Source organism: Cucurbita moschata, unplaced genomic scaffold, assembly GCF_002738365.1.
Source record: "Cucurbita moschata cultivar Rifu unplaced genomic scaffold, Cmos_1.0 Cmo_Scf00004, whole genome shotgun sequence".
NCBI lineage: Eukaryota > Viridiplantae > Streptophyta > Magnoliopsida > Cucurbitales > Cucurbitaceae > Cucurbita > Cucurbita moschata.
In genome coordinates this window covers 1,298,686-1,322,279 of record NW_019268520.1, presented here as the reverse complement: position 1 = coordinate 1,322,279, position 23,594 = coordinate 1,298,686, and the positions used below count along the sequence as shown (strand labels likewise).

The following is a 23,594-nucleotide window of genomic DNA, read 5'->3' as shown; positions in this document are numbered from 1 at the left end:
GGACGTAGTGCGGTGTCACAGTCATGTTTGTCCGAGGCATATTGCCTGTGGGCGCATGTTGGATGTTGTGATCATATTTGTCCAAGACATGTTGTCCATGGCCGCATACTCGTTCCAAACTTCTTTTACTTGCTTTCATGTTAGATAGGTCTTTACTACTCCTTTTTGTGTTAATTCGAGTGTGTATGACCGATCACCAAAATCATGTCTATGTCCATCAAGGCCAAAATGCTCCAAAATGGATTTAGAGGATGTGACTAGTTGTCAATTCTTTCTACCCGAGTTATAGCAAGTCGTTATTGTTGCTTATTCATTTTTAAATTATAATATTACTTAATTTTTCTCGCTCACATTTTCCAAAATAGTTCTCCCAAATGCGACTCAAGGCTCAAGCATACGCTGATATTGTCCATGAAGTCTGATTCGCTCAAGAATTACGAAGGACCCAATGAATCAAGAACTTAATTTACCTTTACGCCTGAACCTCAAGACATCCTTCATTGGTGCCACTCTCAGGAATGTCATATCTCCTATCTTGAATTCTAAGCTTCTATGCCTCACATCTGCGTAGCTTTTTTGTCTACTTTGAACCGTACACATCCTTGCTCTAATTTTCTACACTTGCTCATTGGTAACTTGAACCAGCTCGAGTCCTACCAATTCTCTATCGTCCACTTCATCCCAATATAACGGGGATCTATACCATTTTCCATATAAGGCCTAGAATGTTGTCATCTCAATGATTGCCTGGAAGCTGTTGTTTTACAAAATAAACTCCATCAGTCTAGTACGCAAGCATATAGCATGTCCTCTAGGATCTGATTCAAATGCTCCGTTTGACTATCTGTTTGAGGGTGGAAGACAGTGCTGAAATCAAGGCAAGTATGTACTTTATGCATTTCTCTGTATTCTCTATTAACGTAGATACATGAAGTCATTAATATAAACCTTTAGCCATAATTTCTCCTTACATTTTCTCTCTCTTGTTATTTATGTTCATCTAAATAAGTGTGTGAGTTGTTATAGTCCTAGCAACTAGTTTCAGAGCTATGAGATATTCACCACGATCCATGAATATGGAAAGCTCAAAAATTGGAATCAATAAGTTTGATGGATTCGATTTCTGTTTTTGGAAGATGTAGTTGAAGATTAGTTGTACTAGAAAAATCTCCATGATTTGGGCTAATGTCGGATACCATGACCACAAAGTAGTGGAAGCTCAAAGATCGGCAGGCTCTAGGGTTGATCCGATTGATGTTGTCCAAAAACGTAATGTTCAACACAATCAAGGAGAAGACAACATCAGATCTATTGAATACGCTGTCGAATATGAACGAAAATTGTCGACTATGAGCAAGGTATATTTGATGCGTACGATTGTTCAATTTACAAATGTCTGAAGATAGATTTGTTGCGGATCATATAAATGAATTCGATATGTTTCTAAGTCAATTAAGCTTAGTGGAAATTAGTTTCGAAAATGAAATTAAAGTATTGGTTTTGATGTAATATTTACCTCAGTCGTGAGATATTGTTGTTGTTGCGATCATCAGTTCCGGAGGATTTGAGAAACTGAAGTTTAATGAAATTCGAGATGTAGTTCTAATCGAAAATATTCACAAATAGAAAATTGAATATTCATTAGGCAGTGCTCTCAGTGTTGATCGAAGGTGAAGAAGTAAATCAAAATGCCCAAATAAACATGACCGATCAAAATCAAATAATCGAAGAAAATCTCCAAAGAGACTACATGTAACATATTAGAATTGTGGAGAAAATGGGCACTCTGGACAGATTGTACAAAATTGAAGCTGAAGCATTGTCACAGATCTGGATATAATGATCATTCTATAAAATCAAACGAAGATATGAGGATGGTATGATCCTCAACATGGGCAACCCAATTAAATCAAACGAAGAAACTGTTTTGAAATTTTAAATTTGAAAATTTTCGAAAAATGTATAAGGTAATCAAGGGAAGAGGGAATGTTTGTATACAAACTCTAGCAGGTAATCAAGGGACAACGAAGGATGACATATATATTCCTAGTCTCAAGAAGAATTTGATCTCTATTGATAAGTTGGACAGCACAAGTCATACAATAAAGTTTGGAAAGAGTTTGAGGAAAATTGTGAAGAGTGTTATGGTGTGGGTATCACGTGACACAAAATTGAAATCTTATACACCACTGCAGGGTGTACAAACGTAACTACTATTATTGGGAGTGCTTCCCATTCAAGTCTATGGTACAATAAACTTGGACATCTAAGTGCCAAAGGAATAAAGATGTTAGCTGCGAAAGGAGTTTATAAAGCTTTGAAAATTGATATGGGTCTTTGTGATGAGTTAGCTTCCAATTCAAGTTTAGATACTAGCTACTTTATGGGCAAATAGAAATGAGTTAGCTTCACAAAGGCTGTTAGAGAACCGAATAAAGTGTGGTTGCAAAAGGTCCATACAAACATTTTGAAACCATATCTAGTTTATCACTTGGTGGATCAAGTTTTACCTCATCTTCATTGATGATTTCAGTAGGAATATATGAGTTTGATTCTTGAAACACACGTAAGATGTATTTGCCACTTTTAGGGATAAAGGTGTGGAAGGTTGAAGTTGAAATTCATACCAGTTTGAAGATGAAATGACTGAGGTTTGACAATGAAAGAGATGATAAGTCAGAATTTAAAGTATTTTGTGAAGTTGAGGGAACCAGATTAATGAGAGTAGTCCCAGGTAAGACAATATAAAATGATGAAAAATGAACAGAACATTGAATGAACGGGCAAGGGTCAAAGAATCCAGCATACATGTTAACAAAATGTGTTGTGTAAAGCCTCAATTGGTCGGGTGCAGACACGATATTTATCTCTTCATAATAAAGTTATATTTGAACTCTAGATGTCTTGCTTATAACTTAGTCAATAGCCATAGATAATGTGTGGCTATATATAGTAAATGAAATGTCATATATATATATATATAGTAAATACATGGTTATTAGATAGTTATATCCCCAAACTATATATACATTAAACAGAACTATATATATAGAGTTTTTTTAATTTATTTTTTACATTTCTATATTTTGTATTATTGTAAGTCATTACTAAAAACATTTATCCAATATTTCTTATTATGGTTTCTCTCTCCAACTTTTTGTGTTTATCTACATCGATCATGTGAGTTGTTGTGCAGTCCTAATAGAAAGACCAAAATGTTAAGAACACATACAATCACACATCTGCCGAATGCATCAACCTAGAACATATTAAAAGATTTTGGCCAATTTTATTAAATGGTATGGATTACATAGACTAACACATATATTTGGCTAAAAAAACACATTTAACTTTTAATTATTACATTTTACTATTTTTACATTTATTTGATCTATTAATATACCTACATTTCTTATAATTTTCAATGAGAATTGTTGTCGTTATTTTCTTTTTTCTTTTTTCTTAAGCCAATTTCAATGACAATTGTTAAAATGGCATAAAAATTAAAAATAAAAATGAAGATTTGTGTGGAGGGCAATAGAAGAAATATCTGAAAAATTCAAATGTATTTTTGGAAGTATTAAAATAATAAAACGTGAAGGTTTGAATATATCCAATTTAAATGTCATTACCACGTAATAAATATCTAATTTTGGAATTGCCAACTCAACTTGACTTTCTTGACTTTGACACCTATGAGTTTTCTTGATCGTAACACCCTTTATTAAAAATAAATAAATAAATAAAATAAATTAATTTATTAACCAAAAAAGCAGCGGAATTTAAAAGATTTATTATTATTATCATTATTTTAATTCAACTTGTATGATATTTGTAATTAAATCCAATTATTAAAAAAATATTAATTGGGTTTAATGGTCATAGAAATACATTAATTTATTAAATCAATTATATGACTTAAATAAAAATAATCATATTAAATTAAATTGGTTAAAATATCTACTTTGTATGTATTGAAATTAGTGAAAGAAATTAGGCAAAATTTGAAGGTAGGTTTTTGTCCCATTTTAAATTTTGAACTCTTTTGAAAAACTTTATAAATATTTATTATTACTAAAAAAGATTAAAGATGGATATAAAATTTTAAACCATTACCAGTTGCATGTGGTACACGTGTCGGTTACATTAATCTAGACTCTCGCATTCCAAGGCTGCTCCCGTTTACTCCTTCAAAACGGTGTGTTCCATACGCGGTTTCGGTGCAAACGGGAGTCAACCCCGGCGGTGACATCCTCTTTATTTATTTATTTATTTTCTTCATTTTAGACCTCAAGTTTTCTAAGATTCCAAATTTTTATTTTTTATTATTGCTTTAAAATTTGAATAATGATTATTCTAGAATAAATTTGTACGAGATTTAAATTCGTGATGACGTGGCTGGGCTATCCAAGACCATTAAAAGACGTGCCTACGTCACGTGTCATTTAGTTACTTTTTTTTCTCCTTTTTGACGGTGCTTCGACACGAAAACAAAAATTCCCTTTTATTTTATTGTTTTTTCTTTTTTTGTTTTAAACATGTTTTAATGAAATACCATACGTTCATCGTTCCATTACTTCAGACTATCAAATTCAAATTATAAATATTATATTGAATTATATTCTTTTTCGATTTGAATTAGATAGAACATTTAACCAATCTAAAATTTAGATCACAAATTAATAATGAGCCAATCAAATCAACTAAAAAAATAAGGTCACCATTTAATTCTACTCTATAATAGAGTAAAGATTGTTACGAGTGATTTAGTAATATTGATGTGTCTCCTTAATTTTTTAATTTCTTTTTGTTTTTAACTTTTTTTTTTATACATATTTTTTATTTTTTAAAAGAAATTGAAGAAAAGTAATTGAGCCTATTAAACCTAAATTTTTTAATATTCATTAATTCAGTAAACACGTTTTATAATTTCAAATACCAAATAAGTTTGTAAAGAGACTAAGTTTGTAATTTAACAAAAATATAATTATTTTAATTCTTAAGAAAAAAATTAATGCAAGAAAGTATATATAATATGACGAGTAACATTACACTAATAATAGATGAAAGAGAAATTCTAATGATCCAACTTAAAAATAGAATCGTAACTTAAAAATAGACTTTGATATTTCAAAAAGTTGAAGAGGTATTTCAAAATGAATTAAGTAAACACATTTTTGAATGAGATGGCTGAAAACTGTCAACTCAAAAGGATTCAATAGTATTGATAACCATTTTGGGATCAAAGAAAAAAAGAATAAAATCAAACCCAACATTTGTATCTCCAAATGGAAAATGGAATTTGGTAAATTTGTGAGAAAAAATCAACTTAAAATGTTAGATCCATGGAATAGTCTGAAACAAAAGTATTTTAAAGGGAATTGAGAAAATTTCTATAAGAAGTTAAAGATAAGCTTAGAAGGAAGGATTTGGTGACAACTTTAGGTCTCGAGCTGTGTGTACTAGTGAGGACAATCAACCCCGACTCAACTTTTATAGTCGAGTAGCTCAACAATTGGGGTTTTCAAAATTTTCTAACTTGTGAATGTTCGAAAAAGCATCATACAAATTTTAAATATTACACCATTAAAAGGAAGAAAGTAGATATAATGTGACCTAATAACTTTAAAAGAAATTCTAACTATCCAACTCTAGAATAATAACTTAAAATAATGCTTTAATATTTCAAAAAAATTGAAAAAAATATTCCAAAATGAATCATTTTAACATGGGTGAAAGTTGTTCAGCTAAAAGAGTCAATAATATTGAGAGCCATTTTAGGATGAAAGAGAAATTTTAATTTAGTAACTTAAAAATAGGCTTTCGATATTTGAAAAAGTATTTCAAAATTAATGCTGTCAATTAGATCAAATAACAAATTAAAAAGAACAAAATTAACTGACAACATTCAGAATTTCTAAATCGATCAAATTTTAGAGCTATTGATCCAGACAAATTATTAACTGAAATCAAACCAATTTTTATAGGTTAAAGACAAGCGTAGAAGGATTATTTTGATGACGACTTTAGGTCTTGAGCTGTGTGCACTAGTGAGAAGAGACAACACCGACTCAACTTTTATTGTCGAGTAGTTCAACCATTAGGGTTTTCAAATTTTCTAGCTTGTAAATGTTGGAGAAAGCATAATACAAATTTCAAATATTATCAACTCTTTCACATGGGATAAACCACCCATCCTCTTCTCTTGGAAGGATTATTTATTTATTTTATATTTATAGAGAAAATAACTATGAAATTAAGTAAAATAGTGTTTGGTAGATTTTAATTTTGAAAAACCAAAGTTTTGGCGTTTGACACATCATATTAAATTTGTATGATTTAGTTGGGAGGACAAAAGTAAACTTGTTATTTAGAATATTATCATACCGATATATTACCTTCTGAGAATAACTCACAATAGGTGTGATGATTTACTTCACGGGCGAGGTCTCTATATAACTTTAGATTTATTATAAGATGATTATGAAAAAAATAGTATGATTTATAATTTTATTTCATTTAAATTATTTGATAGAAGAGAAAATAATTGAATTGAAACCCTCCAAAATTTCTAGAGAAAATAGATGCAGGGACTTCATGTGTCTCGACAATCCAATTAATTTAGACTATCCAATCCAAACTATAAAAATTGAATAACGTTAGATTTTTTCGTTTGGATTTGGTTGAATTTTTAGAAAAACAAAAAATTGAGGACTGGTTGACATTTATTTAGTTGAGCGAATCCCGTTCTATGTAACCTACTTTTGTGCCACCAAAGTTGTTCATAATCCCGAATCCCGTTCTATGTAACCTACTTTTGTGCCACCAAAGTTGTTCATAATCCCGTTCTACGGATATTAGAATTAGCCATTTTAAGATTGGAGGAAAAAAAATAATAATAAAATCAAACCATTAGCCAATCAAAGACATTATAATTAGCCATTTTAAAATAATTTTGAGATTAGAGAAAAAAAAAAAGGATAAAATCAAACAAGACATTATAATCAGCTATTTTGAAATTAGAGAAAAAATAATAATAAAATCAAACGACATTAGAATTAGCCATTTTGAGATTGGAGAAAGATAAAAAAGGATAAAAATCAAACATCCATTTTGAAATTAGTAAAAAAAAAAAGGATAAAATCAAACCGGCATTATAATCAGTCATTTTAAGATTAGAGAAAAAAAAAAGATAAAATCAAACTGACATTAGCCATTGGAGAAAAAAAAAAGGATAAAATCGGACATTATAATAGCCATTTTGAGATTAGAGAAAAAAATAAAATAAAATCAAACCGACATTATAATCAGTCATTTTGAGATTGGAGAAACAAAAAAATAGATAAAATCAAACTAAATTAGAATCATATTTTGAGATTAGAGGAAAAAAAAAACAGGAAATTAGAGGAAAAAAAAAAGATAAAATTAAACAGCAAATTAGAGGAAAAAAAATAATATCAGACATCAAATCATTAGAATTAGGAAAAAAAAAACAGGAAGTTAGAGGAAAAAAAAAAAGATAAAATTAAACAGCAAATTAGAGGAAAAAAAAATAAAATCAGACATCAAATCATTATGATTTAGCTATTTTGAGATTAGAACATTAGAATCAGAGAAAAAAAAATCAAACTAACATTAGAATTAATCATTTTGAGATTAGAGAAAAATGAAAAAATAAAATCAAACGACATTATAATAGCCATTTTGAGATTAGATGAAAAAAGAAGAATAAAATCAAACCAAACAGCTATTTTGAGATTAGAGAAAAAAATAAATAAATAAAATTAAACCAATTAGCTATTTTGAGATTAGAGGAAAAAAAAAATCAAACAGACATTCAAATAAGCCATTATGAGATTAAAAGATTACAGCCATTTTGAGATTAGAGAAAAAAAGAGGATTAAATCAAACCGATATTAGAATCAACTATTTTGAGATTAGAGAAAAAAGTAAAATCAGTTATTTTGAGATCAGAAGAAAAAATAATAATAATTAAATAAAAAAAAAAAGAATAAAATCAAATCTACATTAGAATCTCGGAATAAAAAAGGGTGCTAGTAAATGTGTGAAAAAAAAAGTAACTCAAAATTTTAGATGGACAGATGGTATGAGACAAAATTATAAAAAGAAATAGAGAAAATTTCTATAAAAAAAATTAAAAGATAAGGTTAGAAGGGATGGTTCAGTGAGATTTTAGATCTCAACTTGTGTACTAGTGGGGAGAGTCGACCTCGACTCAACTTTTATAGTCGGTTTTCAAATTTTGTAGTTCCTCAATGTTATAGAAAGCATTAGACAATTTTTAAATATTAATAACCACTCATCCTTGTTTCTCTTGTAAGGATTATTTATTTATTTTATATTTATAAAGAACTATGAAATTAAGAGAACAATGTTTGTATACTAAATTTGCAAGATCAACCCTTTAACCAAAAAGAATATTGGTTCATTTTATGTCATTATGAAATTCAACCACAAATTAATTAATTATTTTTTTTTTTTTTAAAGAAAGAAAATAGAATTTAATTGCCACCAGACCCCGGTAAAAAGGTAAAAAGGTAAAAAGGTAAAAAGGTCAAAGGAAAAAAAGAAGTTGGATAAGAACGGAAGTTTGTGTCCTTTTTTAGGCCACCTCGAGGGGACACGTCATCTGTCTCTAAATTGGGCCCACTGGATAAGAACCGCCGATCTCGGCCCTCCACACCCTCCCAATATTCATTTTCTATTTATTCCCACCCTTCCTCGTTCCCCCCTTCCACTTTCACTCTCCCTCTCCCTCTCCCATCGGTTTCTTGTTCCTTCTTCTTGTTAATGGCGTCCGTTGCTACTGCTGGAATCTCCATCGCCCGGACTGGTTCTTCGTCCTCTTCGTCTTCGTTCTGGATCCGCCATAGAAATCGTTCCAACAAGGATAGGAGTTCTAGGAATCGAGTTAGGGTTACTTGTTCTTCTTCTCTGCTGGATCCTTATCAGACTCTTCGGATTCAACCTGGCGCCTCTGAATCTGAGGTCAAAAAGGCTTTTCGACGCCTCGCTCTTCAGGTTCCATTCCTTCCTTCCTTCCTTCCTTCCATTTCATCGTTTCTTCCTCACTCTGTTTTCTGATTGTTTCAATTTCGCCGGTTTTTCAGTATCATCCTGACGTTTGTAGAGGAAGTAATTGTGGCGTGCAGTTTCATCAAATCAATGAAGCTTACGATGTACGTGTTCATATTCCTGATTCATTACGTTTTCTTCCTTATATACTATGATTAGGATCAATTATTGGAATTCATTACGTTTGTAGAGGAAGTTATTGATTTTTTTTCCAAACACAATAACTAATTAAATTGAATGAAGAATTTGACTATTTTTTCGCGGTTCTTTTATTTGACCTTACAGCATGTGAAATAGAGTGTTTGTTCCATTTTTTTTAATGTACAATTTAGCCGTCTTTTTTACAATAGTGAAATGGATGTAACAATTAACCAAATTAAGTTTCTGGTGAAGCAGATTGTGATGAACAACTTGAGAGGTATATCGACACCAATAGAGACACGTGAATCGTGTGAGGAAGGGGTGGATGAAGAGATGAGAGGAATGGATGATCCTGATTGGGAGTTATGGGAAGAATGGATGGGATGGGAAGGAGCAGGAATTCGGGATTATTCCTCGCATATCAATCCCTACATTTAGAAGAAAATTAGGTAGCATTTCTGAATAGAAGAACCGTCGTTAAATCTGTCAACATCGGCCATTGTAATGGGAAAGGGCCATGGAAGACGGGAAAATCTCTTCCCTGTTTTCAAATGTTTTTGTACATAAGGTCAATAGTGGGCCTTCGGCTTTTAATAATGTGGAAAGGCTCTCAAGATGCCCTATCATAGTTGTGGTGGGGCATTTGTGTTTCATCTTCGTTGTTTTATCCATATATTTTAATTTCGAAGTTTATTGTCAATCAATCAGTCATATTCGTGTGTACTCGATCAATAACGACTTATACTAGAACATGAAAATACATTTACAATCAAAATTGACCATTTAATTATTATTATTTTTTTTTTTTCATAAGGCATACCTAACATATATATTAATCTATACATTACACTTCTATATGAAATAAGAAAAAAAAATTTAACAATAAATATTGATTTTAGTTATTATATAAGAATGGTAAAAAAATATGCCAAATAAATAGATTAAGTCTAAAATTTAAAAAAGTTGAACATCTATAGAAATATAATCTGGAGACGAAGAAGGGAACACTCACAAAATTCCAAAGAATTTAGATGTCGATTGAAGACTCGGACACCGATCAACCGACAATAACATATATTATTAAGAATCTACACGGTTGGAATAGTTGACTGACAATAACATATGTTATTAGGAATCTACACTGTTGGAATAGTTGATTGACGGTTTAGGAATTAGTGTTCGAGAATTGTTGGGAGGTAGTCTGAGGCTAATTTAGGGAATGATCATAAGTTCATAAGTAAAGGAATACATCTCCATTGTTACGAGGCATTTTTGGGAAACTCAAAACAAAGTCATGAGAGCTTAAAGTAGACAATATCGTACCATTCAGAGATTCATGATTCCCAACATGGTATTGAAGTCATGTTTTTACCTTAGTCATGTCAATAGAATCCTTAAACGTCGAACAAAGAAATTGTGAGCCTCAAACGTGTAGTCAAAAGTAACTCAAGTGTCGAACAAAACTCTAGAGAGTACTTTGTCCGAAGGGGAAGGTAGTCTCACATTGACTAATTTAGAGAAGGTTGATTTTACTCTCAAAATCAAATTTAATCTTTTGGACTATAAAGATAACATCAAAATTGTTGACTAATTTACTCCAATCTTGGCTGTTCTTTCCATTTTTAGTATTAGAAAAATGTTCTTTCCATTTTTAGTATTAGAAAAATGTTGTTAATCATAGAAAATTAGATATAAAAATTTGGTTCATAATTTAGGAATTTTTAGGGTTAGAACAGATTGAAATTGGACAAAATGGTGAAAATAGGGCTAAACGAGAAAAAACTCAGGAAAAAGGCAATCTATAAAACACGCTACCTACACGTCCCAACCATGCCTGTATCCAAACCTGGCCAGCCCAACTTTCAAGCCTATTGTCACGACCCAACCCAAGTTTGCTTTCCGCAGCCAAGTTTGTTTCACCGACCAACTCAATGTCACAATCGTACTCTTGTATAGTGGATAGCGATTGTGCGACACTTGTTCTAACTTGACGAATAAGTTAGTCGTATGGAAGTTGGACTTTGTGGACAACCTTAGCCTCTATCAAGCCTCGAGTCACGTTTGAAAGAAATCAATGTTAAGTTAAAAGCGAATAAACAACAACAATGATTTTGATAGCATATAACTTAGGTAGGAAGAATTGACAACTAGTCACATTCCTTACCGTACATTTTAGGACATTTTAGCCCTGGCGGTGTAGACATGATTTTGATGACCCCCATATTGATACAATAAGAAACAGTAAAAACCTATCTAACATGAAAGCAAGTGAAAGGGGTTTGAAACGGACATGCGACCATGGACAACATGTCTTGGACAAGAATGACTAGGACATCCGACATGCAACCACAGGCAACATGTCTTGGATAAGCATGACCATGACCATGACATCCTCCTCCATTCAATTGGTTGACGTTTCTGTCAACTAAATCTTCACGAACTTAGTCATGTAGGGCGAGACTAACTTCAGGTCTCTCGACGCACTTTCAATTGTTCTCAACATTAATAAGTCTCTTCCAATCTGCAAGGAACTGTTAAAAACTACTTCTCGGTTCATTAACTCTTTCCATCTTCTCTGTCAGAGTCCCCTACTTTTTTTTGCTGGAAAAATTATTCGTCGTACCACCTTTTTGTGCTTGATGTCTTTTTAATCGGGATAGTTATGTTTCAAGTTACTGACATGGACAGTAGAGCTAGTTTGCATCAATGGGAGCAATCGAGTTTTATATGATGCATTCTTGACTTTGTGGATAACTTCGACTAGTCCATAGTATTTTCACACCAGTCCCTAGTTCTTGTTGTTTTAAAATCGAAGTTGATATAACCTCAACTTGATCAGAACTCAATATCTTGAAATTTTCGTGGACGATGCATTTGACCGACCCTTCTTTTCATTCGTTTGGATGGTATTTCTTCATGAATATAAGTTGCTTAAGAGGTTCGTCTCTGTCTCCCTCCTTCAACGGAGGTGTTGACTCAGTGTCTCTCTAGCATTTGGATAATCACTAACGAGAGTTTTTGTGGGTCTAATGAACCTGACTGTGAACAATTCTTTTAGTTGTTTGTAGAATTTAGCTAGCTCAGGTTGAGTCGTATTACACACATCTATGGTAGGTGATCTGACCCCCAACATAACATCAAACTTGTAGTCTATCTGCCTAGGTGGAGATAAATATATTATCTGACTTTTTGGTCCTATGTCGTAGTGTTCTTGTAGCGGCTGCAAGATTTCTATTGGAGTGAGTATCTTGAGTTCTCCTCTTCAATCATGGTAATGGTAGCGAGTGTGAGTTCAACATCGGTAATATCCCTTCTTAACTGTAGTGTCGACATCATTTTCATCCATTTTGGTTGATGGGTGATTGTCTGAATGATTGTTGGGTTAGACCCCACTACTACTAAACTTTTCGCTAGGGGTATGGAAATGACTTTGTTTTCAAGCAAGAAATTCATCCCTAACACAATGTCAAAGTCGTCCATCTTGATAATCATAAAACTTGATTATTCTTGTCCAAGTCCCTATTTTTATCGGAGTTCTCTTTACAATCCCTGAGACAGGTAGGACTGCTGAATTGACAACGAAATTGATTTTGGTGACCGGTCATACACCTCGGTATTGACACAACATGAAATAAAAAAAACTATCTAACATGAGGTTCAAAATGGGTATACGGCCATAGACAATATGTCCTGGACAGGCATGACTAGGACATCCGACATGCAGATACAGGTAACACGCCTTGGATAGATATGACCGTAAAATACAGCGCGCGATTCCACCAGCATTCGCAAGCCCATGGCCCAATAAAATCGGCCCAAGACACCCAACCCTGCACCTACGACCCGTTTATCCAACTTGGTTTGAGCGTAGACCCATGCCTCTCCTACTTGCATCTTGGCGGCAGCGCCGGTAGTTTTGGTGGAGCAATCAGCTCGGATTTCACATTTTTGAAGGTATTTGAAATGAGTTTGTTTAGCCAAATTAAAATATTATGAACTATATTAGGAGTTTAGATAGAATCGAATAATGAGTTCTAGTGTGATGTCATGAATTCATATAGGTTAATCTGGATTTTAGGGTAACGATCTCTTCATTCAAGCATTTTCCATTGTGGACTCAGAATCTAGTTCAGTTATCTCCTGAAAAATATATTAGACCCTGTAGTTGTATGGAGCATTCGTCATGACGTGTTGTGAGATTGATAATAGCTCGTTCTTCAAAAGTTGCAGCCTTGTAACGTTCTTTAAGAAAAGTGTCACGAACATATCTCATACTTCTTTTGGTATCTTGTCATCTCGAATATGCTTCAATATCTCTTCTTCGACTGTGATCTTCAAGGTAAACATCTGTTGAACACAACTCTCCGTCGTAAACACTCGCATCCTGTAGAAATTACTACTTTGTATTGGCTTGGGATGACGAACTAAGTAGGGTAGAGGGTATTTATACTAGATTAACCAATCTACTCCTAAAATTTATCCACCTTTTTACTAAAAGACCTAAATCATTTTCCTAAATTTATTCCTAAAATCTCTAAATCATTTTCTTAACATAAATAATACAATGGTTGAGCTAAATCCTATTAGGCTAGTGGTGATATTTTAACGTTGCCTGCTTTAGTTCTTCATTTGTGCAAAACGTCACTAGAATCCTCCTCTCGTGGCATAATGTTGCTTCTGCCAACAACCTCTCAAAGGTCTTCACTTGTAGATAGAGCATCATGCATGTTACCCACATGTTCTTGTTGTTGCTCTTGAGTGCCTTGATTCATCCGGATAAATGTATAACATTACTTTAAAAAAAAACATAACTTATGCCCTAATTTCATCCGAATACTTTAATTTTGAAATTAAATGTTCTAATATAATTAAGATAATCAAGTTTTTTTTTTATTTATTAATAATGACAATTTTTGCCTTTATGTTACTTTTATAATCTCGTTTTGGCTCTCTTTCAATAATGATGCACAATGATAGATAAGGGACTTTTTTATAATAAAAAAATGCTAATATTTTGAATCTCGTTGCTTTGACTTACTCGAGTGATAGAGAATTAGATCGGGTAATAGTTTTAAAATAAATTAAATAGAATTTATAAGGGTAAATTTTGTCTTTCAATAATAGCATAATCTCAAAGAAAGGCATCAATTAAAGGGATTACCTAATTTGGAAAAAAAATTACTGAACAAATTGAAATTCAAATTAGTTGAGTATTTTTTTCTTTTTAAATTCCACGTTTGGTTTAACTTAGATATTAAAATTCTTATTAATAATAAAGAAATTGAATAATTAGGAAAACATTTTTTAGTTCAAGATAATTATAAATATAAAATGATATTTTGGTAATCATCCAAATTTAAATTTAATTTAATTAGGAAGGGAAGTAAAGAGATTTCATTACAATAATATTATTCAAAATTCAATTAATTCACATAACGAATCCCATTAGAGTAGGTAATTTAGTCCTTTTTTTTTCATTTTATTTTTTATGTCAGCATATAAAAATATAAAATCTATAAAATAAATAAATGTATTTAATCATTATAAAAATAAAAATATTTAATTAATTTAGTTACTCATTATTATAATTATGTAAATTATTCCATAAAATTTTATCCATGAAATTATTATTATTTTGGCATAATTGAGAATTAAATTTGTTAAGTGAAATGATATGGTCAGCATCAGTGAAGCCAGAGATTCCTGAACCTGCTTGGCTTCTTTTCTTGGTTCTTCTTCCTCCATCAATCACTACTCCCATTTTCAATCTCTGTTAATCTTTTCACGTAAGCCAATCGGAGTTCTCATCCTTCTGCTGCTTCCTTCGATAGCTTCTCCAATCTAGGTTTTCGTTCATCTTTTTCTTCTTCAATCCTTAATTTAATCTGTTTTCGTCTGTGAAATCTTTCATTTCAGAGCCCGATATAAGTGATTATATATATTTCTTCACGCTCTCCGAGGACCGCCGCCTTAGTTCTCCTTTGGAGGTGATTCTCTTTCTCTTTTGCGCTTTCTGGTGTTTCGTTACATGCTTTGATACCTGCGGTTGCCATTTACATCTATAGATTCGGGAGTTATTCCGGTGGGACATAGATGCGGTTGAGAATTATTGGTAGGTAACTTTCATTTCTAGACTGCACGAACACTGCGGATGGACTGGATTATTTAATGACTGTTACATTTAATGTAGCGAAAATATTTGATATCATGTTACTGATTATTGTTTGTTCGAGATTGAAGTGCGTGATTGAGGAAATCGATGCGGGCGTTTATATGTCTGTACAATATATAATATATATGTTTTTGCTGATGCATATGGAGTTAATTGGGAATGTGTTTGTTTCCTAACTCTTTTATGTTGTTCCATTTAGATATCTCTGTAAATGGCGGATCTCAAAGAGCGGTTGCTTCCACCGAAACCTTCATCTGCTATTAATCTTAGGGAGACAATTAATAATCGACCATCAGCCTCTGGGAGGGTGCCTTTTCAAGGTGTGGATGTTCTAGGGCTGAAGAAGCGAGGGCAGGGACTTAGATCTTGGATCCGAGTAGATTCCTCTGGGAACTCCCAGATTATTGAGGTTGATAAGTTCACCATGATGCGTCGTTGTGATCTACCTGCGCGTGATTTACGTTTGCTTGATCCTTTGTTTGTTTACCCTTCAACAATTCTTGGTAGAGAGAAGGCTATTGTGGTCAATCTAGAGCAGATTCGATGCATTATAACAGCTGAAGAAGTTTTGCTATTAAATTCCCTTGATAGTTATGTACTGCAGTATGTGGTAGAGCTACAGAGGCGATTGAAAACCACCGGGGTTGATGAGGTTTGGCAGAATGACGCAAATCATGGAGCTGACTTAAATCGAAGAAGAGGAAGCAGGACTTTCGATAATGTATTTGGAAACACCTCTCCTGATTATTTGCCCTTTGAATTCAGAGCTTTAGAAGTTGCTTTGGAAGCAGCTTGTACATTTCTTGATTCCCAGGTGCGTAGAAATAGAAATTTGAGCTCTTTCTTTTCATTTGTTTAATTCATGTTAATCGTGGTGTCTAGGAATGTTATGTTTATTTTTTAGATGCATATGAATATATCAGTATTGCATTCTTGCTTGGTTCTTAGTTTGGCAGAAGTGAGGATGAAGAAAAAGTGTACTAATGCCCTACCAATGAAACCATCTTTGATTGTTTATCATCATATTTTTACTAGCTAATGATTGGTTCATCTAATATGATAATATCTAAATTTGCCCATTTCCTCGAAGGCTGCAGAGTTAGAAATCGAGGCATACCCGTTGCTAGATGAACTTACATCCAAAATCAGTACATTAAATTTGGAGCGGGTCCGCCGCTTGAAAAGTAGACTTGTTGCCCTGACTCGTAGGGTTCAGAAGGTATTCTGCATTAACTCTAGTGATCCTGATTTAGGCATGTGAATGGTAGCTACACATTTCCTGTTTTTGTTCTCTATTTGAGCTGCATCTTTTTAGGTTAGGGATGAAATAGAGCAGCTCATGGATGACGATGGAGATATGGCAGAAATGTATCTGACTGAGAAGAAAATGAGAATGGAATCCTTTGTTTATGGCGATCAGTCTGTTACTGGATACAGATCAATTGATGGAGCATCTTTTTCTGCTCCTGTTTCTCCTGTATCTTCACCACCCGAATCTCGCAAGCTCGAGAAGAGCCTGAGCATTGCCAGGAGCCGGCATGAGAGTACGAAAAGTTCAGAAAGTTCAACTGAAAATATAGAGGAGCTTGAGATGCTTCTTGAAGCATATTTTGTTGTCATTGATAGCACCCTGAATAAGTTGACATCGGTATGCATTGCACCTAAATAAGTTTCTTCTCTCCTTTACCTATGTGTGATGAAGTTGACGTTCTTATTTCATTTCCCCCCTTTTAGTTGAAGGAATACATCGATGACACAGAAGATTTCATCAACATCCAGCTGGTATGCGCACGTTCTCTCTTTTTTTCTTTTGTCAGTTCATACTTCATTCTATCTGCTGAACTGTTGGGTTTTGGAAAACATAATACCTTTTAGAGTATGATCAATATCCTCCCTGTTTTGTACAAATAGCTATATCTGTAAATTGTCATATGTGTTGAGGATGGCTGGAAGGGAGTCCCACGTTGGCCAATTTAGGGAATGATCATGGGTTTATAGGTAAGGAATACATCTTCATTGGTATGAGGCCATTTGGGGAAGCCCAAAGCAAAGCCACGAGAGCTTATGCTCAAAGTGGACAATATCATACCATTGTGACGTGTCGTGATTCTTAACGATTGTTCCTTCCGGCTGCTAATTTAGTGGGCATAAGCATAAAAACATATAGAGTAAAGAGAAAATTTACAATTTGGTTAATGCTTCTAAATTGCCTTTTTTTCCGTTCTTAACCAGACCCATGTTGAAAACTGCTTATGAAAAATTCAAAACTTGGTGATCACACTGTCGTATCTTTCTTTATTTGCCTTCAATTACTCTAAAGTTTATCATGTGCAGGATAATGTACGTAATCAGTTGATCCAGTTTGAGCTGCTACTCACTACTGCAACATTTGTCGTTGCCATTTTTGGGGTGGTAGCTGGAATTTTTGGCATGAATTTTGAAATACCAATGTTTGGGAATCCTGATGCATTCAAATGGGTTCTTCTAATAACAGGAGTAAGTGGAATCATCATATTTTCTGCATTTGTTTGGTTTTTCAGATACAAAAGACTGATGCCACTCTAAAGAGAGAATTGCTGGAGGTAACCAAACGGAATGCCATTGATTGTATTAATTATTTTTTTTCTTCCTCTTAATTAATGTTAACATTAAGTGTAAGTAGATGTAGGATAAACTTGGCTGAGCTCGAGAAATTCATCCAACTCAGTTTTGGAGCCTTTGTTCTCTCTACTTACTGTGATTTAGTTTGTTGGAATGATCTTATATTTGTCAGTTAATAAATGATACGAAATCAGATACAGATTGAAATTATTTTCTGCAGTGACAACTTTTAACAAATTTTTGGTTACAGAACACCTGTTAATGGGAGTGTTTGGCTGGTTAAATTTGTGTAACTAGAAGTTAGTTAGTTGATTTGTATTCCATGTTTTCAGTAATTAGATCATAAATTTTTTAATTGTTCGAATTGCTTTAGGGTGTCAAGTTAAACGTTGTTTAAGATGGTATGTTAATATATTTATTATATTTATAAACTATAAAAATAGTTTAAAGTTAAATATCAATTATTATTATAAAATTTTATGTAAATTGTATGGACATTTTCACTCTAACTCTAATCTCAAACTTATTGTATAAATTTTATCTTTCAACTTTCAATTTCATAAAGCTATGTGGGTCTTTATTGGTTATTTTTTAAGAAAATTATGAACTAAAAGTGTAAATCATTTTAGATTAGGTGATCACTATCACGAAAACAATAAAAGTATGACCAATATAATATAAGACAAACATGACTCTCAAAAGTATGACCAATATAATATAAGACAAACGAACTCTTGTGTTCTCCCTCGCTGTCTTGTTGAAGGTATAGTAAGTTGGTGGTGAGTAGTTTGAACTTGGCTAAAAGAGTAGAACTCACAGGAAAATAAACAACTCGTGTTCTCTCTTGCCTTCGGTGTTGTTGAAGTCGATGGTAACCATAGCGATTTTTGTGACATCGGTGGTGAGTAGTTTGAGCTCAAAAAAAAAAAAAAAAAAAAAATCCATGAATACAAAAACTAATTGTAGTTCACCAAGGAGGAAGGCAACACTAATGCCAAAAAAGAAGGGGACAAAGATTCCAACGAGGGAAATTATGGAAACCTTTCGCCCACCATAGCGATTGGAGGAAAAATTGAGTTTGAGACCAATGAGACGAACCGATATTGATGAATGATTTGAAAATAAGAGTAACAAAAACGGTTGCAAATACACTATGATTCTATGAAAGTCTCATAGAGTCAATAAAATCTTGCCATGAAATTGTAAAACTCTCCCTTGATAAAAAAAAAATATATATATATATATATCATAGAAGATAAGTGAAAAAAATTGAACAATTCTTTTATAATCAAATAAATATATACCATAAAACAACATGTGGCTTCGAACAAACTTTTCTAATGAAAATTAAAACGTGAACTTGATTGAGGGTTTATATTGATATATTTATTTAAGTTTGAAGTTTAAGTTGATAAAAGAGTACCAAATTTAGAAAAAGGTTTTTATTATAAAAATATTATATTTATGAAGATTTATTTATAATGTAATATTTGCATTTTAAAATTTTAAGTTCAAAAGTGTGATACACTAAAAACAAAAAACATAAAAATTGTCTTTAATTAATCCTCCCACGATTTGGGAGCAAACAGGAAGGAATTGAAACAACCTGAATGTGATTGTCGTTACAAATGAGAACAAAGCAAGCATTCACAACCAGCCTACAAATTTGAAAACAATCAAACAAATGTCCCCTCACAAGTTTGGGAATTGGGAGACAATTCTACTACCAAATTTAGAAATCTCAAAAGAACCATTCCAAAACTAAAACTAGTAACCAACAAAGACCTCTACATAGATACCCCAGCCATGGCTCATCAACTAAATCCAGTCAGATCCAAACCAAATCAAAGCCAAAGAGACGAACAGTGCACGAATTTGCCATTGTCGTGAACCTGTCCGGGGTGTGGCGGAGGAGGGCGAGGAATCCTTGGAGGCAAGGGGAGAAGATGGAGGAGGAGGAAGAGGATGAACAAGAATGGTCACCTTCATGCCATTAAAACACTGCCCATTGCCACAAATGAAGTAGTACCTTTGGGCCTTGTTGAGAGGGATGAAGTCCTTGCCACTGCTCCAATTCCCAAAGGCCCCCTCTGTGGTGCAGTTGTCATACCCTGATTGGTTAACCTCAAACACATTGTATTGGTTCTTCTGATACCTAAATGCTGCCAAGTTTTGTGAGCGTTAGGACTTGGGGTAATGTAATACTAATTTATATTTCAACTTCAAAAGAGTGGAAACATGTCTTTCTAGTTACTACCTCAAATCCACTATGAACTAACTTCCACAAATTATACCTAAATTTGCAGTACTGAGGGACAATCCCTTGACTCTATTGTATTTGAAGTAATTAGTAAGATACTTGTGAGATCTTACATCAATGGGGAGGAGAACGAACTCTCCCTAACAGATACGTATTAAAGACTTTTGAGGGGAAGCTCGAAAGAGAAAGCCCAAATAGGACAATATTTACTAGCGGTGGGCTTGGACTATTACAAATGGTATCAGAGCCAGACACCGAGCGATGAGCCAGCGAGGAGACTGAGCCCCCCGATGGGATGGACACGAGGCGGAGTGTCAGCAAGGACGTTGGGTCCCGAAGGGAGGTGTGGAGAAAAGAACGAGTTCTGGTGAGGACGCTGGACCCCGAAGGAAAGTGGATTGTGAGATCCCACATTAGTTGGGGAGGAGAATGAAACTCTCATTATAATGGAAACATCTGCCCAGCAAACACGTTTAAAAAATCTTGTGAGGAAACCCAAAAGTAAAAGTCCAAAAAGGACAATATCTACTTGAGGTGGGCAAAGACGTTACAATACTACCTTCGAGGGCCGCACCACTGTCACCTAAACCCAGGACACAATTGGTGAGATGACTTAAACTTGTTCTTTCAAAATCATTCATTATTTACACCGACATTTAGTGTGCAATGTAATCCTATTAATACTCTTAACACAGGGGTGAGGCAGAGAAGGAAGGGAGCGGACAAATACCGACTCGGCTGCTCCTTTTTCTTCTAAGAATACAGCATTGCAATCGTGGGAAGGTATTCTAACTTTTAACCTTCTTTTTGATTAATGAGAAGGATGTCGCACCTCAACACGGAAATCATACTCTAGAACTTTTCTTGAATTCAAAAGATCATAAAAACAAGTAAAATGAAACTAAAACTTCCCTTTCAATGTCGAAAGATCTATACAAGAGAGAGAGAGAGGATTTACTACTTACAGATGAGATCGCCGACGAAGAAGGTGTGGTTGTTAGCCCAGAGAGTGTAGTTGATGCCGGGGTTCCAGCCGCGGTTGGCGCCGACGATGTGGTCGGTAGCGGAGACAGGGAAGACAGAGGCGGCGGTGCAGAGGAGGAGGAAGAAGGCAAGGAGCTGCGGCGAGGCCGGCATTGTGAGAGGGAGCCCCTAATTCTTCTGCCCTAGATTAGCGTGGAAGAGGGGGGCGAGGATTTGGTTGTTGATATCCAATGGCGTTGGGACAGAGACAGCTGTTGAAGGACCCAGCGTGGGAGACCATTGTTTACCAATAAATGGATGAGATCTGCTGACACACCAACTTTATGGGGGTTAATTTTTAAATTTTAAATTTTAAATTTTAGTCCCCACAAAAGTTTGTATTTAGAGAAAAGGACTCCTTTCCAAAACAATATTTTTTGGGCCCCTAGATAAGGTTTGTGATGGAAACAAATTTTGAACCTTAAATTTGCTTTCTATGCAATTACGTACTTGAGAAACATTTTTAACATTTCTGTCTACTAACCTTAAAAATCATTACGTGTCTCTTCCTTGAAGAAAGAATATAATGTATTAATGGTCCATTTTCGAGAGGAGTCTTTTCTCCAAAATCAAAATACTCGAGGCTATTTTTAAAAAAATTACTCAAATCAAGAGAGCACTGACTTTACTCTTCGCTCTAGGAGAACAACTTACTTAGGTAGCTAGCTTAGCGTACGCAGCGGTCAATCGATGTCCTACATTGAGGCTCTACCCCACATAACTCACTCTCTACTGGGGACAGTTTGGTGGAGCTAGCTTACTCGTTAACCATGAAAGGTTAGCAAGTGATCACGTCCCACTAGACCATATAGTCACTCAAAGTTTTGAGCACGACCCCCTATATGTACTAGTTCCAATGACTACCCCCGTGATCTTTGCCCTCCCATAGGACAGATCTGCCAGGCAAGGTAATCCAACAAAAGTATCAAGTCACACAATCCTTAACCGGCCCCATGTCTAGCTCGACAATACTCATAACGGAGTGAAAAAGGGAAGCGGATGCTTCGCAGACACTATACTTGCTACTATCGACCTACCTTTATCTTCTAGAGTTGTGGTGGTCCTCTAGGTTCGTAGGTAGCTTGATGACTCTGACTTGGACTTCTGTCTCTAAGTTTCTCTATTTGGACTCCTTAAATCTAGTTCGGTCGAGAGCATTAGCAATTGGACTCGCTAGTCTTCTCTCACGTTTTCTAAGGTTCTCTGACAACTGGAGGCATTTCATCCTAGATCATAAACTAAACAAACTAACTCTAACGTTCTAATCTTACCCGTTTCTACTATTTGCACTCTATAGGGAGATCACAAATTTAATCACCTGGAATTTATGTAAATTGAATCGTGCATATAAACACACATGCTCCTTTTTTAGCATAAAATTTTACATCCTCCTTTTTGACATAATATTGGGTATTGGAATGTGGATCTTGGACATTGAGTAGATGTGGGGTTGCAGAAGTTGTGGATATTGGATATTTGGTATTTTGGTATTGGGCTTGCTCACCTTTGTGGTGGCTTGCCTGGATATGTGTTGGCTTTGAGTATTTGGGATTTTCAAGGGTGCACCCAACACAACAACAGTGGGGTTTTCTAGTATACCCTCCAATGTTGTTTTTGTCAATTTTATATCAATTACAGGTCCCTAAATAATACATTGTGGCCCATATTCTACCAATTTCCAACCAACAAATGTGTTTCACCCTATCAGCTCTACCAATTTCCAACCAACAAATGTGTTTCACCCTATCAGCTCTACCAATTTCCAACCAACAAATGTGTTTCACCCTATCAGCTCTAATGTTAAATTAAATAGGGCAATGCAACCGAACCTGGTCAAAGGATATTGGATTCTATGCTATTTTTGTTATTTGTCCATTTGTTGAGGCATTCAAAATAGTTTTTACATTATGATGGTAATAGATCCAACTGAGCTATCGTTCCCTAAGAATATATGTATAACTTGATTTTGTGAGTGTTTTGTGAAGGGGACCAACCCCACACTGATTTCTATTATTTCCATATCCGTAGCAGTAAATTAGTTTGAACTAAAAAGCCTATTCTATAGCCTCTAGTAAGCTTCTGATTCTGTCAATGCTCCATATTCTTTCCATAATTGCCACTTCCCAATTCCCCCGCCTCTCTCTGCTTCCATTAATCAGCTAACAGATTGTGTTTAAATTTGTTAACAAAACCATACCTAATATTTTTCCTTTCATTTTCTTTCTCCTATTTCTTTATTTGGATCGAGTGTGTGCGTTGAGACATCGAAGAGTGCAAAGCATTGAAAAGAGAAAGGAAAAG

At 34.1% G+C, this 23,594-nt stretch overlaps 3 protein-coding genes across 6 annotated transcripts; 2 read left to right on the top strand and 1 right to left on the bottom strand.

The window, feature by feature from the left end:
- Window positions 1-8,743: 8,743 nt before the first annotated feature.
- LOC111441378 (chaperone protein dnaJ 8, chloroplastic-like) lies at window positions 8,744-9,944 on the top strand. Its single transcript, XM_023078336.1, has 3 exons — window positions 8,744-9,042; window positions 9,132-9,200; window positions 9,493-9,944. Exons 1-3 carry the CDS (start codon window positions 8,812-8,814, stop codon window positions 9,673-9,675), a joined length of 483 nt encoding a protein of 160 aa, XP_022934104.1. The 5' UTR covers window positions 8,744-8,811; the 3' UTR covers window positions 9,676-9,944.
- Window positions 9,945-14,910: 4,966 nt separating this feature from the next.
- LOC111441608 (magnesium transporter MRS2-1-like) lies at window positions 14,911-18,220 on the top strand. Of its 4 annotated transcripts, none has more exons than XM_023078657.1 (7): window positions 14,911-15,023; window positions 15,154-15,224; window positions 15,609-16,223; window positions 16,500-16,628; window positions 16,725-17,057; window positions 17,144-17,191; window positions 17,744-18,220. In XM_023078657.1, exons 3-7 carry the CDS (start codon window positions 15,621-15,623, stop codon window positions 17,972-17,974), a joined length of 1,344 nt encoding a protein of 447 aa, XP_022934425.1. In that variant the 5' UTR covers window positions 14,911-15,023; window positions 15,154-15,224; window positions 15,609-15,620; the 3' UTR covers window positions 17,975-18,220. The 4 variants fall into 4 exon arrangements, with proteins under 4 accessions (XP_022934425.1, XP_022934427.1, XP_022934428.1 ...); XM_023078659.1 differs by having other exon boundaries at window positions 15,303-16,223; XM_023078660.1 differs by adding an exon at window positions 15,303-15,349 and having other exon boundaries at window positions 14,911-15,224.
- A 1,326-nt stretch (window positions 18,221-19,546) lies between these two features.
- Window positions 19,547-21,530, bottom strand: LOC111441613 (lamin-like protein). The gene is made up of 2 exons (XM_023078664.1): window positions 21,236-21,530; window positions 19,547-20,172 (listed from the first exon to the last, which is right to left on the bottom strand). Exons 1-2 carry the CDS (start codon window positions 21,405-21,407, stop codon window positions 19,829-19,831), a joined length of 516 nt encoding a protein of 171 aa, XP_022934432.1. The 5' UTR covers window positions 21,408-21,530; the 3' UTR covers window positions 19,547-19,828.
- Window positions 21,531-23,594: the final 2,064 nt, after the last annotated feature.